Raw genomic sequence first — 17,797 nt, 5'->3', positions numbered from 1 at the left:
TCCTTAATCTAACCACGTTTTACGATTTCAAAAAGGTTTTACGGCGAAAGCATAAATTTAGAGTATGTTAGGACAGTACATTTACAAGAGTTGTGTGTAATGTTTTGTCAAGTCAAAGACAGGGTCACCAAAACCATAAAACCAGCTAAAATGATGCACTAACCTTTTACAATCTCCATCAGATGACACTCCTAGGACATTATGTTAGACAATGCATGCATTTTTAGTTCTATCAAGTTCATATTTATATCCAAAAACAGCGTTTTACTATGGCATTGATGTTGAGGAAATCGTTTCCCTCCAATAACCGGCAGTCAAGTCAGCGTCACAAATTAAATAATTAAAATTAGAAAACATTGGTAAAATATTATATTGTCATTTAAAGAATTATAGATTTACATCTCTTGAACTCAATCAACTTGCCAGATTTAAAAATAACCTTACTGGGAAATCACACTTTGCAATAATCTGAGCACTGCGCCCAGAAAAATACGCGTTGCGATACAGACTAGACGTCATGTTGGGGAGATCTAAAATCGAAAATACTATGTAAATAATCCATTACCTTTGATTCTCTTCATCAGATGTCACTTCCAGGTATCACAGGTCCATAACGAATGTAGTTTTGTTCAAAAAAGCTCATCATTTATGTCCAAAAATCTCCGTCTCGTTAGCACATGATGTAAGCCAGCCGGACTTCTCGTCATGAACGAGGGGAAAAAATATATTTCCGTTCGTTCAAACATGTCAAACGTTGTATAGCATAAATCATTAGGGCCTTTTTTAACCAGTACATGAATAATATTCAAGGTGGACGAATGCATACTCTTTTATAACGTATTGGAACGAGGGTACCCAACATGAACTCGCGCCAGGTGTCTAATGGGACATCATCGTTCCATGGCTCTTGTTCGGTCAGATCTCCCTCCAGAAGACTCAAAACACTTTGTAAAGGCTGGTGACATCTAGTGGAAGCAATAGGAAGTGCCAAAATATTCCTAAGCCCCTGTGTTTTTCAATGGGATAGGTTTAAAGTCAATACAACACATCAGGTATCCACTTCCTGTCAGAAAATGTCTCAGGGTTTTGCCTGCCAAATGAGTTCTGTTATACTCACAGACACCATTCAAACAGTTTTAGAAACTTTAGAGTGTTTTCTATCCATATATAATAAGTATATGCATATTCTAGTTACTGGGTAGGATTAGTAACCAGATTAAATCGGGTACATTTTTTTTATCCAGACGTGCAAATGCTGCCCCCTAGACCCAACAGGTTAACACATCGCGCCGACAGAAACAAGCATCTCTCTGGTAAGAAGAAGGGCGGGGGTGTATGCCTTATGATTAACGAGACGTGATCATAACAACATACAGGAACTCAAGTCCTTTTGTTGACCTGACTTAGAATTCCTCACAATCAAATGCCGACCACATTATCTACCAAGAGAATTCTCTTCGATCGTAATCACAGTCGTGTATATTCCCCCCCAAGCAGACACATCGACGGCCCTGAAAGAACTTAATTGGACTCTATGTAAACTGGAAACCACATATCCTGAGGCTGCATTTATTGTAGCCAGGGATTTTAACAAGGCTAATCTGAAAACAAGGCTCCTCAAATTCTATCAGCATATCGATTGTGCTACCAGGGCTGGCAAAACCCTAGACCACTGTTATTCTAACTTCCGCGACGCATATAAGGCCCTCCCCCGCCCTCCCTTCGGAAAAGCTGACCACAACTCCATTTTGTTGCTCCCAGCCTATAGACAGAAACTAAAACAGGAAACTCCCGCCCTCAGGTCTGTTCAACGCTGGTCCGACCAATCAGATTCCACGCTTCAAGATTGCTTCGATCACGTGGACTGGGATATGTTCCGCATTGCGGCGAACAACAACATTGGCGAATACGCTGATTTGGTGTGCGAGTTTATTAACAAGTGCATCGGCGATGTCGTACCCACAGCGTCTATTAAAACATTCCCAAACCAGAAACCGTGGATGGATGGCAGCATTCGTGCAAGACTGAACGCACGAACCACTGCTTTTAATCAGGGCAAGGTGACCGGAAACATGACCGAATACAAACAGTGTAGCTATTCCCTCCGCAAGGCAATCAAACAAGCTAAGCGTCAGTACAGAGACAAAGTGGAGTCGCAATTTAATGGCACAGACACGAGAGGTATGTGGCAGGGTCCTACAGTCAATCATGGACTACAAAAGAAAAACCAGCCCCGTCGCGGATCACGATGTCTTGCTCCCAGACAGACTAAACAAGTTTTTTGCTCGCTTTGAGGACAATACAGTGCCACTGACAAGGCCCGCTACCAAAACCTGCGGGCTCTCCTTCACTGTAGCCAACGTGAGTAAAACATTTAAATGTGTTAACCCTCGCAAGGCTGCAGGCCCAGAAGGCATATTCACGGCCGCGTCCTCAAAGCATGCGCAGACCAGTTGGCTGGTGTGTTTACGGACATATTCAATCAATCCTTATCCCAGTCTGCTGTCCCCACATGCTTCAAGAGGGCCACCATTGTTCCTGTTCCAAAGAAAGCTAAGGTAACTGAGCTAAATGACTACCGCCCTGTAGCACTCACTTCCGTCATCATGAAGTGCTTTGAGAGACTAGTCAAGGACAATATCACCTCCACCCTACCTGACACACTAGACCCACTCCAATTTGCTTACCAACCCAATAAGTCCACAGACGACGCAATTGCCATCACACTGCATACTGCCCTAACCCATCTGGACAAGAGGAATACCTATGTAAGAATGCTGTTCATCGATTACAGCTCAGCATTTAACACCATAGTACCCTCCAAACTCGTCATTAAGCTCGAGACCCTGGGTCTCGACCCCGCCCTGTGCAACTTCCTGACGGGCCGCCCCCCAGGTGGTGAGGGTAGGTAACAACATCTCCACCCAGCTGATCCTCAACACTGGGTCCCCACAAGGGTGCGTTCTCAGCCCTCTCCTGTACTCCCTGTTCACCCATGACTGCGTGGCCATGCACGCCTCCAACTCAATCATTAAGTTTGCAGACGACACTACAGTGGTAGGCTTGATTACCAACGACGACGAGACGGCCTACAGGGAGGAGGTGAGGGCCCTCAGAGTGTGGTGTCAGGAAAATAACCTCACACTCAATGTCAACAAAACAAAGGAGATGATCGTGGACTTCAGGAAACAGCAGAGGGAGCACCCCCCTATCTACATTGACGGGACAGTAGTGGAGAGGGTGGAGAGTTTTAAGTTCCTCGGCGTAGACATCACGGACAACTGAAATGGTCCACCCACACAGACAGCGTGGTGAAGAAGGCACCTCTTCAACCTCAGGAGGCTGAAGAAATTCGGCTTGTCACCAAAAACACTCACAAACTTTTACAGATGCACAATTGAGAGCATCCTGTCGGGCTGTATCACCGCCTGGTACGGCAGCTGCTCCGCCCATAACCGGAAGGCTCTCCAGAGGGTAGTGAGGTCTGCACAACGCATCACCGGGTGCAAACTACCTGCCCTCCAGGACACCTACACCACCCGATGTCACAGGAAGGCCAAAAAGATCATCAAGGACAACAACCACCCGAGCCACTGCCTGTTCACCTCGCTATCATCCAGAAGGCGAGGTCAGTACAGGTGCATCAATGCGGAAACCAAGTGACTGAAAAACAGCTTCTATCTCAAGTCCATCAGACTGTTAAACAGCCATCACTAACATTGAGTGGCTCATACCAACATACTGACTGAACTCCAGCCTCTTTAATAATGGAGAAATTGATGTAATCAATTTATCATTAGCCACTTTATATTATATAATGTTTACGGTACCCTACATTACTCATCTCATATGTATATACTGTACTCTATACTGTCGTGTCTTTGGGGTACCATTAAACTGAAGACATGTTTATCAATTAACTCCCTGTAATTATTATCACGCGATTAAACTGATTAATCGTTTAATTGTTATTAACTAGGAGATCGGGGCACCAAGGAAAATATTCAGATTACAAAGTTATAATTTTCCTAATATAACTTATCTATATTATAGTATAGGCCGATTATCTTCTGGTTTAACCTCTCTAGGCTAGGCGGGACGAATTCGTCCCACCTACGTAACAGCCACGGCTATCCTGTGGCGTGATTTTCAAAACCTTAAAAATCCTATTACTTCAATTTCTCAAACATATGACTATTTTACAGCCATTTAAAGATAAGACTCTCGTTAATCTAACCACACTGTCCGATTTCAAAAAGGCTTTACAACGAAAGCAAAACATTAGATTATGTCAGCAGAGTACCAAGCCAGAAATAATCAGACACCCATTTTTCAAGCCAGCATATAATGTCACCAAAACCCAGAAGACAGCTAAATGCAGCACTCACCTTTGATGATCTTCATCAGATGACAACCCTAGGACATTATGTTATACAATACATGCATGTTTTGTTCAATCAAGTTCATATTTATATCAAAAACCAGCTTTTTACATTAGCATGTGACGTTCAGAACTAGCATACCCCCGCAAACTTCCGGGGAATTCGCTAACATTTTACTAAATTACTCACGATAAACGTTCACAAAAAGCATAACAATTATTTTAAGAATTATAGATACAGACCTCCTCTATGCACTCGATATGTCCGATTTTAAAATAGCTTTTTGGTGAAAGCACATTTTGCAATATTCTAAGTACATAGCCCAGGCATCACGGGCTCGCTTATTTAGACACCCGGCAAGTTTAGCACTCACCATAATCATATTTACTATTATAAAAATGTCATTACCTTTTGTTGTCTTCGTCAGAATACACACCCAGGACAGCTACTTCAATAACAAATGTTGGTTTGGTCCAAAATAATCCATCGTTATATCCGAATAGCGGCGTTTTGTTCGTGCGTTCCAGACACTATCCGAAATAGTAAAGAAGTGTCACGCGCTTGGCGCAATTCGTGACAATAAAATTCTAAGTATTCCATTACCGTACTTCGAAGCATGTCAACCGCTGTTTAAAATCAATTTTTACGACATTTTTCTCGTAGAAAAGCGATAATATTCTGACAGGGAATCTCCTTTTCGGCAAACAGAGGAAAAAATCCCAAAGGCGGGGGCGGTCGGGGTCATGCGCATAAGCTAGTGTCTCTTGATCGGCCACTTGAGAAAGGCGATAATGTGTTTCAGCCTGGGGCTGGAATGACGACATTCTGTTTTTTCCCAGGCTCTGAGCGCCTATGGACGACGTGGGAAGTGTCACGTTAGAGCAGAGATCCTTAGTAAATGATAGAGATGGAAAAGAAGTTCAACAAATGGTCAGACAGGCCACTTCCTGTAAAGGAATCTCTCAGGTTTTGACCTGCCATTTGAGTTCTGTTATACTCACAGACACCATTCAAACAGTTTTAGAAAATTTAGGGTGTTTTCTATCCATATGTAATAAGTATATGCATATTCTAGTTACTGAGTAGGAGTGGTAACCAGATTAAATCGGGTATGTTTTTTATCCAGCCGTGTCAATGCTGCCCCCTAGCCCTAACAGGTTAAATGGTGTATTTTACCTCTAGTCCAGTCTCATTCCAAACGTCGTAAATTGTTGTATCTGCACGAACCCAGTCTTTACTAAAATCATCCATACATCAATTGTCTTAAAATCATTTATTTACTACACTAAGTAATTAACAGAAAACATACAAACAGTAATTATCGTCACAAAGGATTGGTATAGTAATGTGCCCTAATGGCTAACAGGCATGGCTGGTCTGTTAGACAATGGGTCATAAACGGTCAGCTGAGAAGGTACACAGAGTTCATTTATATTAACAATTGACAATTGAAGGCTCGCTCATTCGGGAACAATTGCAATCGATATATATTTACGCTCATGTGTCGTCGGGAACCTTGTTCGAGCGTCGTTCTGATGGAGAGTTCTCTCTCTCTCTCTCTCTCTCTCTCGGTTAGAATGGATCTTTCAAAGCGACATTCATTAATGTCGTTATAGAATGGATGTTTCGTTGGTCTTCGCGTTCGATGATATAATTTACTTAGCTGCAGACTAATAATTAATATCAAAGACTTGTTCTTATTCTGTCGGTCTCGATAGTCTAAAAGTTAACCACGTGGTGTAGTTCACTTTCAGTAGAGGAATTGGATGGTAAAACCTATTGGCCATGGAGTGGAGGCCTGGTCTCAAGAAATGTAAATCAGGGTGGGTTTTATAGTGACCCTTGAACAGGCTTGTCAAATGACGCCTGGTCCTGTCTGTGTCCCTTGGGGGGCGTGCCGATGGCTGAGTGAAGCTTGGTACAGAAATCCAATTCTATCACATTAACATCCGTACATAGCATCTCAATGTATTACAAATAGCTTTATCCTTATTAATACATTTTATACAACCATTATGATGCAAGTCTCAAGCTGAGGCTATTATATAAACAGTTTTATGGTAATATGGCTATATTGTCTCTTCTGAGTATCACAAAATTGTACCAAGCGGACCAGTTCGTAGCTGGATTCTTTACCAATCTTCCATACCTTCTCCAGAACACACGTCGCTCGGTTCTCCAATTCTATGAGTTAGAAGAATTTCCTTTGTCTCTCTATGAAACATGTGGTAGGAGATTCTCCTCTTAGGGTTTTTACAACCCTTTCACACAGGGTCTGGGTTGGGGGGAAGGTAGGTTGGGGAATGGTACAAAGGGGAGGGGGTCAACTGTCCTTCCTGTACCCAAAGAGGCCAACGTCATGACAATACCATCTACTGCATCTTGCCTATGCCGTTCGGCCATCACTCATTTATATATTTTTATGTACATATTCTTATTCATTCCTTTACACTTGTGTGTATAAGGTAGTTGTTGTGAAATTGTTAGTTTATATTACTTGTTAGATATTACTGCATGGTCGGAACTAGAAGCACAAGCATTTCGCTACACTTGCATTAACACCTGCTAACCATGTGTATGTGACAAATAAATTGGATTTGATTTGATGAAGGAGGATATTTTGAATGAATTTGTAACTCTCCTCTAATTATGCATCTTCAGAAATGTATTTGTATATATATTGAGCAAAAATAGAAACTCAACATGCAACAATTTCAACGATTTTACTGAGTTACAGTTCATATAAGAAAATCAGTCAACTGAAATAAATTAGTTAGGCCCTAATCTTTTGATTTCACCTGACTGGGCCATGGGTGGGTCTGGGAGGGCATAGGCACGTCCACTGGGGAGTCAGGCCCAGCCAATCAGAATTAGTTTTTCCCCACGAAAGGGCTTTCTTACAGACAGAAATACTCTTCAATTTCATCAGCTGTCCGGGTGGCTGGTCTCAGACGTCCCGCAGGTGAAGAAGCCGGATGGGGAGGTCCTGGGCTGGCATGGTTACACGTGGTCTGCTGTTGAGGCCGGTTGGACGTACTGCCAAATTATCTAAAACAACATTGGAGTCGGCTTAGGTTAGAGAAATGAACATTAAATTCTCTGGCAACAGCTCTGGTGGACATTCCAGCAGTCATAATGCCAACTGCACGCTCCCTCAAAACTTGAGACATCTGTGACATTGTGTTGTGTGACAAGCTGTTTAATCAGCTTCTTGATATGCCACACCTGTCAGGTGGATGGATTATCTTGGCAAAGGAGAAATCCTCAATAACAGGGATGTTAACAAATTAGTGCACATCATTTAAGAGAAAAGGTATTTTTGTGCGAATGGAACATTTCTGGGATCTTTTATTTCAGCTCATGATTCATGGGACCAACACTTTACATGTTGTGTTTATATTTTTGTTCAGTGTATATATACAGTGCCATGAAAAAGTATTTGCCACCTTTCTGATTTTCTCTGTTTTTGCATATTTTTTTATACTGAATGTTATCAGATCTTTAACTAAAACCTAATATTAGACAAAGGGCACCTGAGTTTACAAATCACCCCCCCAAAAGTGTATTTATTTTATTTATTTAATTAACAAAGTTATGCAAGACCCAATTCCCCTGTGTTAAAAAGTAATTGCCCCCTTACACTCAATAACTGGTTGTGCCATCTGTAGATGCAATGACTGCAACCAAATACTTCCTGTAGTTGTTGATTAGTCTCTCACATCTCTGTGGAGGAATTTTGGCCCACTCTTGCATGCAGAACTGCTTTAACTCTGCGACATTTGTAGGTTTTCAAGTCCCGCCACAACATCGCAATTGGGATTAGGTCTGGAATTTGACTAAACCATGACAAAAACTTAAAATGTGTTTCTTTTTAACCATTTTCATGTAGACTTGATTGTGTGTTTTGGATCATTGTCTTGCATGACCCATCGTCCAGTTCCTGAGGCAGCAAAGCATCCCCAAACCATCACACTACCACCACCATGCTCGACCATTGGTATAAGGTTCTTACTGTGGAATGCAGTGTTTGGTTTTCGCCAGACATAATGGGACCCATGTTGTCCAAAAAGTTGACTCAAGTTTGCCAAAAAGCACCTGAATGATCATCAAGACGCTAGGAAGATGTTCTATGGACAGATGAGTCAAAATATTAACTTTTTGACGACATGGATCCCATTATGCCTGGCGAAAACGAAACACTGCATTCCACAGTAAGAACCTTATACCAACGGTCAAGCATGGAGGTGGTAGTGTGATGGTTTGGGGATGCTTTGAACTGAAGCTGAAGCGCAGCTGGGTAATGCAGCAAGACAATGATAGTAGCCTAGTGGTTAGAGCGTTGGGCCAGTAACCGACAGGTTCCTAGATCAAATCCCCGAGCTGACAAGGCAAAAATATGTCGTTCTGTAAATAAGAATTTGTTCTTAACTGACTTGCCTAGTTAAATAAAACAATGTAATAAAAACGATCCAAAACGCACAATGAAGTCTACATGAAAATGGCTATAAACAAACAAATTAGAAGTTTTGGAATGGCCTAGTCAAAGTCCTGACCTAATCCCAAATGAGATGTTGTGGCAGGACTTGAAACAAGCAGTTCATCCTTGAAAACCCACAAATGTTGCTGAGTTAAAGAAGTTATGCATGCAAGAGTGAGCCAAAATTCCTCCACAGCGATGTGAGAGACTGATCAACAACAAGACTGATCAACAACTACAGGAAGCATTTACTTGCAGTCATTGCAGCTGAGGTGGCACAAACAGATATTGAGTGTAAGGGGGCAATTACTTTTTCACACATGGAAATTGGCGGTTGCATAACTTTGTTACTTAAGTAAACAAAATAAGTACAAATATTTTATTTGTTAACTCTGCTTCCCTTTATCTAATATTAGGTGTTGGTTAAAGATCTGATAACATGCAGTATCAAAAATATACAAAAATAAAGAAAATCGGAAAGGGGGCAAATACTTTTTACTTTCACGGCGCTGTATATAAATGTTTTTATATACAGTATACTGACTGATTGTCCATTTTATATTTTCAGCCTTCAAGGTCTTACAAAAAGGTCCATAACTTTGGCAAGAGGTCGAACTCTATTAAGAGGAATCCCAATGCCCCGGCGGTCAAGAGCAACTGGCTTTACAAACAGGTATTGGAAAGTTTGTACATCATTTGTAGTTCCCAGAATAGAACAACTTGACTGAATTACTTCTTCATTGCAATTTACTCTGAATATAATCTAGAGAATTGCAGAACCTGAGCAAATCAAATGGCTGATTGCAGTATGTGTGATGATGAGTGGGTGTTGGTGGAAGTGTGCAGCCTACACAGCCTTCCTCAGTGGGTTGATGAGAGAGTCTGTGTGACAGGGCTTTGAGGGGATAGCCACCTGCACATGCACACACACATAGGATCAATTCTAAAACTGATTAAATTGTTATTTTTCCTCATCAATTTACACACAATACCCCATAATGACAAAGCAAAAACAAGTTTATACAAAAAACGGAAATATCACATTTACGTAAGTATTCAGACCATTTACTCAGAACTTTGTCGAAGCACCTTTGGCAGTGATTACAGCATCGAGTCATCTTTGGTATGACGCTGCAAGCTTGGCACACCTGTATTTGGGGAGTTTCTCCCATTCTTCTCTGCAGATCCTCTCAAGCTCTGTCCAGTTGGATGGGTAGCATTGCTGCACAGCTATTTTCAGATGTCTCCAGAGATGTTCGATCGGGTTCAAGTCCGCGCTTTGGCTGGGCCACTCAAGGACATTCAGAGACTCGTCCCGAAGCCACTCCTGCGGTGTCTTGGCTGTGTGCTTAGGGTCATTGTCCTGTTGGAAGGTGAACCTTCGCCCCAGTCTGAGGTCCTGAGCGCTCTGGAGCAGGTTTTCATCAAGGATCTCTCTGTACTTTTCTCCGTTCAACTTTGCCTCGATCTTGACTCGTCTCCTGCCACTGAAAAACATCCCCACAGCATGATGCTGCCACCATCATGCTTCATCGTAGGGATAGTGCCAGGTTTCTTCCATACGTGAAGCTTGGCATTCAGGCCAAAGAGTTCAATCTTGCTTTCATCAGGCCAGAGAATCTTGTTTCTCATGGTCTGAGAGTCTTTAGGTGCCTTTTGGCAAACTCCACGCGGGCTGTTATGTGCCTTTTACTGAGGAGTGGCTTCTGTCTAGCCCCTCTACCATAAAGGCCGGATTGGTGGAGTTCTGCAGAGATGGTTGTCCTTCTGGAAGTTTCTCCCATCTCCACAGAAGAACTCTGGAGCTCTGTCAGAGTGACCATCAGGTTCTTGGTCACCTCCCTGACCAAGGCCCTATCCCCCGATTGCTTAGTTTGGCCAAGCTTCCATGTTTTGGTACCCTTCTGCAGATCTCCCCAGATCTGTGCCTCTACACAACCCTGTCTCGGAGCTCTATGGACATTTCCTTTGACCTCATGGCTTGATTTTTGCTCTGACATGCACTGTCAACTGTGGGACCTTATATAGACAGGTGTGTGCCTTTCCAAATCATTTCCAATCAATTGAATTTACCACAGGTGGACTCCAATCAAGTTGTGGAAACAGCTCAAGATGATCAATGGAAACAGGATGTACCTGAGCTCAATTTAGAGTCTCATAGCAAAGGGTCTGAATACTTATGTAAATAAGGTATTTCAGTTTTTTTTCTTTTTTTCGCTTTGTCATTATGGGTTATTGTGTGTAGATTGCTGAGGATTTGTATTTATTTAATCCATTATAGAATAAGGCTGTAACGTAACAAAGTGGAAAAAGTCAAGGGGTCTGAATACTTTCTGAAGGCACTGTACACACACACACACACACACACACACACACACACACACACACACACACACACACACACACACACACACACACTCACTCAAAGGGAATGTGACAATGTCATCGGGGCTTATCCAGGCTTATCACAACCAGCCAGGATTAGGAGTCCCATAGGGGGGAGCACAATTGGCCCAGCGTCATCCGGGTTTGGCCGGTGTAGGCCATCATTGTAAATAAGAATTTGTTCTTAACTGATGTCGGGGTAGGTTCCTTGTTCCTTGTCAATCATTGGATTATTGGTGAAATCAGCAATCAGACAATATCTTCTTTAAGTAAATCAGTCAAACATTTATTAATGCAATTGCAGACAGAAGTTGACAACGGGAACACAGCACGTATGTTTCAGAGTAAGTTCTGCACCCCACCTAAGGGTGCAGCTGATTTTATACATGTGATCACTCCCTAGTGGTTTGATCACTCCCTAGTGGTTTGATCACCTACGTCAATGTATGTGTGTAACAATAAGCTGAGGTTACCTTATAAAGTAACCTAGTACAGTAGCTTCTCTGAATTGATTAGCATTGTCCACTGTCACACAAGATCAAAATGTCAAAACCAGACAGTGGTTACTTCTCTTTATCTAGTTTCGGTATGACTCAGACCCAGCCTGCAAGCACACTCTCACAACAGCCAGGGCTTAACCACAAAGACTAATATAGATGCTTGTTCAACCTTTAGTGGCAGAGATTGTAGACACATAGCAACAGTATCTTATTATAAGGCCTGCAGCAAAACATATGAATCTTAAGGTCCCCTTAATCAATAATGGGGAGGGTGTTTGGGACCCTAACCCCTTCACTGACTTGCCTAGTAAAGATTAAATGTGTAGCATCAGACTCACACACACACACACACACACACACACACGTCTGTTAGGTTTCGACTCTGTCAATCACCACATCCTCATCGGCAGACTCAATAGCCTTGGTTTCTCAAATGATTGCCTTGCCTGGTTCACCAACTACTTCTCTGATAGAGTTCAGTGTGTCAAATCGGAGGGCCTGTTGTCCGGACCTCTGGCAGTCTCTATGGGGTGCCACAGGGTTCCTGTGGCACAGGGTTCCACAGGGTTCCTCAATGGGGTGCCACAGAGTGACCTCCTCTCTTGTTATCTGGCAATTGTATTCAGTCTAAATGTTGATGCATCATTTTGTCATTCTCATTTACATAGCCTGAGTCTTTTGTTTTAGCTAGTACTGATACGGTGGCCTGGTCCCTCAAGCAAAGTGACAACCATCCTTGATTGGATGTAACTTTTTCTCTTTCTCTCTGTCTCAATTAATCAGGTCACTTTACAGACTTGCTCGACCAACCGTGTGGTGGCTGAGCTATTTTGCTCGTTATCTTTCAACCTGTACAATGCAACTTGAGCATTTCCTCTCCCTCACCAAGCTCTGGCTGTGGGTCAATTTGTCAATGTGTCTCGACCCCCTGGCACACACAAGACACAAACACACCCACACTCTCTCACTCCCTGACAACTATCAACATTCGCATCACTCAGTTTCCAACTAGAGTCGGACTGTTGTCAATAACCTTTCTCCTGTATGCTTCCCTCTCTACCATGCTGAATTACCCTTTCAAAGCTGCATTGATTCTCTCTCGAAAGACGTGCCTTTTCTCCTTCTCAAACCTGACAACCAAAGTCTTCTCTTAAAGGGGACATAGTTTATGTATGGTGGCAAGGCTTTGTACTCCTACTCATGCATCAAAAGAAGTTGAATATGAAAACAAGAAAAACAACAAAACAGTCTTAGATTATTTATGTTATGAATAAAAAAGAAAGGCAACGTTAGAAGAGAAGCCGTTAGAGAATAGACTGGAGCTTATTATCTAGAGACTAAAGCCAACTGAAGCACACACACACAGCTATGAAAACAGAAATGGGAAACTTGTCTGGTAGTTATTAAAAATATAAATTAAATCGGGCCAATTTGCTTCAGTGGGAGGAGATAGCTGTGGTTAATGAAACCGTCTGGGATCAGAGGGAGTGTGTACGTTACTTCCTGAACTCCGTGACAGAGTTGGCCACTCCGAGCTGGAGGGACAGCAGGGTGTGCAGGATTTGGTTCTAGCCTAGCTCTACTTACGCATCTAATTCAGCAAATCAAGGTAGGTCTAGATGAAAAACAAGCGTAGCCTATAGGTATCCAGGACCAGGATTGAGGAACACCGCTCTATGCACTAGATCTGATAGCGAATGCTTGAATAGATGGAAGCAATTTGCCAATTATTGTCGAAGGGCTCACCTAGCTTATCAGAGGGCAAGGAAGCGCTTCTACCAAATGTTTTGCTCTCTCAGTATCTGACTGGATTCTCCTATCTTCTGTTACCCTGTAGGACAGCACAGGGATGAAGCTATGGAAGAAGAGGTGGTTTGTGCTGTCTGACATGTGCCTGTTTTACTACAGAGGTGAGACACACACACACACACACACACTCAAAACGCTACACACGGTCAAAGTTTGAGTATAGGACATCCACCAGGTGCATCATAGCTAGCAGTAAAAGGCAAACGTATTTGTTGCAGACGTAGACATATCACAATTCTCCCAGGTTTCAGAGAGTTTAATTTCCATAAATTGTTCAAATTAAATGGTCCCAGAGTGCAATCAGCCAGCTCTTTCATGACATGCCCGGAGGGGAATTTCCTGTTTATTGGCAAACCAAGAGACGAGAGAAGAGTTCTTAAGAGTGTTGACGTGCTATGCTTTCTGATAACAACATCTAGCTCTCTCTCGCGCTCTTATCTTCTTCACTCACTTCATTTGAACTTAAGTGCTGTCTGTCAATGAGTTTTCAAAGGTAAGGTTTTGACTAGGAATTGTGTCTATCTGCAGGCAGGAAGGAAAGAGGTTGTTGGGGGAATATGAATGACCATGTCTGATTGACTGATGGTTCGGCTCTGGTCAGGATCTCTGTCGCCACAGAATGATCAAATCAAATCTATTCATATCACCACATAGCTTAAAGGTCAAGGTCACCTTGCTTCTTCTTTGTAGAATCTAGTGAAACCCCATTTTTAAATCAAATCAAATGTTATTGTTCACATGTGCCGAATACAACAGGTGTTGTAGACTTGACAGTGCAATGCTTAATTACAAGCCCATTCCCAACAGTGCAGTTAAAAAAAAGAAGACACATATTTGCTAACTAAAAAAGGAAATAGTAACACAGTAAAAATATAACAAGGCTGTATAGAAGGACTACCGGTACCGAGTCAATGTGCAGGGGTACGAGGTAGGTCATTGAGGTAATACAGTATATACATGTGAGTAGAGGTGTTGCTTTCAGAAGGATGAGGTGCTGTGTTCTCATTTCATCTTCTCGATCTCTCTCCCTCTCCTCTCAGTTAATAATGCAGCAGCAGTAGAGCGAGCGGGGCAGAAGCGGGGATGGAGTGCTGCAGGGAATTCTGCTGTACTTGCCTGTTTAAAGTAAACCCTGAAGCTGAGTTTGGGCTCTGTTGGTTTTGCTGCAGTCATGCTGCACTCTACAGATGGTGTGTTACAACACACTGTTGGCATTATACAACCCAGCTTTACGTAACACTCTGAGAAGCAGAGGGATTGATTCCATCATTGTTTACTTGTCTGTCTTTGATGCGGTAGTAACACTGTTGTATGCTCTCACACCCCAGTCAGTGTATTTGTTTACCAAGTTGCGCTGTTAGGATTCAATTTGACTGCGAAATGATAGCTGTTTGGCAAAGCTGCCCGAGGAGAAACGGTTTTGTTGTTCTGTCTGGTTTGGGTACCCTACTGTGTAACATGCTGTAAGCCCGGGATTTGGGGGTTCTTAGTAAAGAAAGAAAGTGAACATCCCGCCATGCTCAACCCTCCCTGCCATGCTCTGATAAACTCCAGCTTAAATGGTCCTATCTGAGACGGTTAACACGCCCAGACCGAAGATAATGCGTCAGAACTTCGTAGGCACCTTTTATGTTTCTGGTACATCCAGTGTCCACTGTCCTGTTAGAATGCTGATAGTTCCCCTCCTCTGATCTCTCCCGACTTTCTTCCACCAGATGGACCATAATGCACTATTCCAAAGCCTGTATCGACATTATAAACCATATATGAGGATTCTTCTCATCCTCTGTCCTGTAGATGAGAAGGAGGAGGGCATTCTGGGTAGTATCCTGCTGCCCAGCTTCCACATCTCCATGCTGTCTGTCGACGACCACATCAGCAGGAAATACGCCTTCAAGGTCAGTACTGTACACACAGACACAGCCCTATTAAGGACGCTGCGCTTCCGCGAGTGGACGGCCTAGGTGGTTGCAATGCGGAGCCCGAAAAATAACTCCGTATCTCCTTGTCCGTCAGTCTGGATTGTATAATGTATGGATATCTGTAAAGAAACTAACCTTTTTTTGTGATAGACAGCGGTAGTTTACGCGGAAGCACATCTTCCCGCTGTATACCACAGCAGAGTTATTGCTTTTGTACTGAGTTATTGTAGTGCTATGTATCAACAGCCATTGTCAGACAATCCATTAAGGGTAGGAAGCTATTGGAAGCTATTGGAAGCCATTGGTCACTCGCGTCGCGATATCGTGTAGGATTCGAATAGTTCAGCTTTAGTCTCATCCTGTTCAGCTCCCTCGCCCATGCTCGCATCGCTCAACGGGCCCTCGCCCACTCTTCTTCTCTCTCTTTCCTTCCATTGAAAGTGAATGGCTTCTATGTTTCACCACGCGATGCTGCTTTCTAGTGTAAACACACTGTAACACACACACTTTTCTGCGCTTTTGGTCTTTCCTTTCAGAGAATCTCTGGAAATGCGTTTTTTATATGGAGAGCTCTTTGTGCGTAGATCCATGATAAAGTCAATAGATTTTCTAGTCTCAATAGGCAAGAGAGTGATTGGAGCAAGATGGGCAGAGAGAATATGAAGGAAAGTATATACTGATACAATACTATATCCACCTTCTGAGCATGTTATCCTCACATACCGTTTCACACAATCATCACAGTCAACACCGATTCACTCCTACACATTGACACCGTCTATAACTCAGTAACAAACCCATCCGTTCTCTACCCCCCCACATCCCCTACTGTCTGTCCTCTCCTCTGCTGTGTGTTAGGGCACATCCCAAATGGCACCCTATTCCCTATATAGTACACTAGCCCTGATCTAAAGTAGTGTACTATACAGTGCCTTGCAAAAGTATTCACCCCCCTTGCCATTTTTCCTATTTTGTTGCATTACAACCTGTAATTTCAATGGGTTTTTATTTGGATTTCATGTAATGGACATACACAAAATAGTCAAAATTAGTGAAGTAAAATTAACAAAAAATAACTTCTTTCAATAAATTGAAAAAAATGTAATACGGAAAAGTGGTGCGTGCATATGTATTCACACCCTTTTCTATGAAGCCCCTAAATAAGATCTGGTGCGACCAATTACCTTCAGAAGTCACATAATTAGTTAGATTGCACACAGCTGGACATTATTTAAGTGTCACATGATCTGTCACATGATCTCAGTGTATATATACACCTGTTCTGAAAGGCCCCAGATTCTGTAACACCACTAAGCAAACAGCACCACGATGACCAAAGTGCTCTCCAAACAGGTCAGCGACAAAGTTGTGGAAAAGTACAGATAAGGGTTGGGTTATAAAAAAAATATCTGAAACTTTGAACATCCCACGGAGCACCGTTAAATCCATTATTAAAAAATGGAAAGAATATGGCACCACAACAAAACTGCCAAGAGAGGGCCGCCCACCAAAACTCACGGACCAGACAAGGAGGGTCTTAATCAGAGAGGCAACAAAGAGACCAAAGATAACCCTGAAGGAGCTGCAAAGCTCCACAGCGGAGATTGGAGTATCTGTCCATAGGACCACTTTAAGCCGTACACTCCACAGAGCTGAGCTTTACGGAAGAGTGGCCAGAAAACAGACATTGCTTAAAGAAAAAAATAAGCAAACACGTTTGGTGTTCGCCAAAAGGCATGTGGGAGACTCCCCAAACATATGGAAGAAGGGACTCTGGTCAGATGAGATTAAAATTGAGCTTTTTGGCCATCAAGGAAAACACTATGTCTGGCGCAAACCCAACACCTCTCATCACCCCGAGAACACCAAGCATGGGGGTGGCAGGTTCATGCTGTGGGGATGTTTTTCATCTGCAGGGACTGGGAAACTGGTCAGAATTGAAGGAAGGATGGATGACGCTAAAAACAGGGAAATTCTTTTGAGGAAACCTGTTTCAGTCTTCCAGAGATTTGAGACTGGGATGGAGCTTCACCTTCCAGCAAGACATTGACCCTAAGCATACTGCTAAAGCAACACTCAAGTGGTTTAAGGGGAAACATTTAAATGTCTTGGAATGGCCTAGTCAAAGCCCAGACTTCAATCCAATTGAGAATCTGTGGTATGACTTAAAGATTGCTGTACACCAGCGGAACCCATCCAACTTGAAGGAGCTGGAGCAGTTTTGCCTTGAAGAATTGGCAAAAATCTGTGGCTAGATGTGCCAAGCTTATAGAGACATATCCCAAGAGACTTGCAGCTGTAATTGCTGCAAAAGGTGGCTCT

General features: G+C 42.8%; 1 protein-coding gene across 1 annotated transcript in view; it reads left to right on the top strand.

The window, feature by feature from the left end:
- LOC106576123 (pleckstrin homology domain-containing family A member 5-like) overlaps window positions 1-17,797 on the top strand; it is a 181,238-nt gene that overhangs the window by 131,071 nt on the left and 32,370 nt on the right. The window contains 3 exon segments of the mRNA XM_045699744.1: window positions 9,428-9,532; window positions 13,582-13,654; window positions 15,351-15,451. Of these exon segments, the coding sequence (XP_045555700.1) occupies window positions 9,428-9,532; window positions 13,582-13,654; window positions 15,351-15,451 (279 nt within the window).

The sequence above is a fragment of the Salmo salar genome, chromosome ssa17 (assembly GCF_905237065.1).
Source record: "Salmo salar chromosome ssa17, Ssal_v3.1, whole genome shotgun sequence".
Classification (NCBI taxonomy): domain Eukaryota; kingdom Metazoa; phylum Chordata; class Actinopteri; order Salmoniformes; family Salmonidae; genus Salmo; species Salmo salar.
The sequence above is the reverse complement of the archived record's forward strand: the minus strand, read 5'-3'. Positions and strand labels throughout refer to the sequence as shown.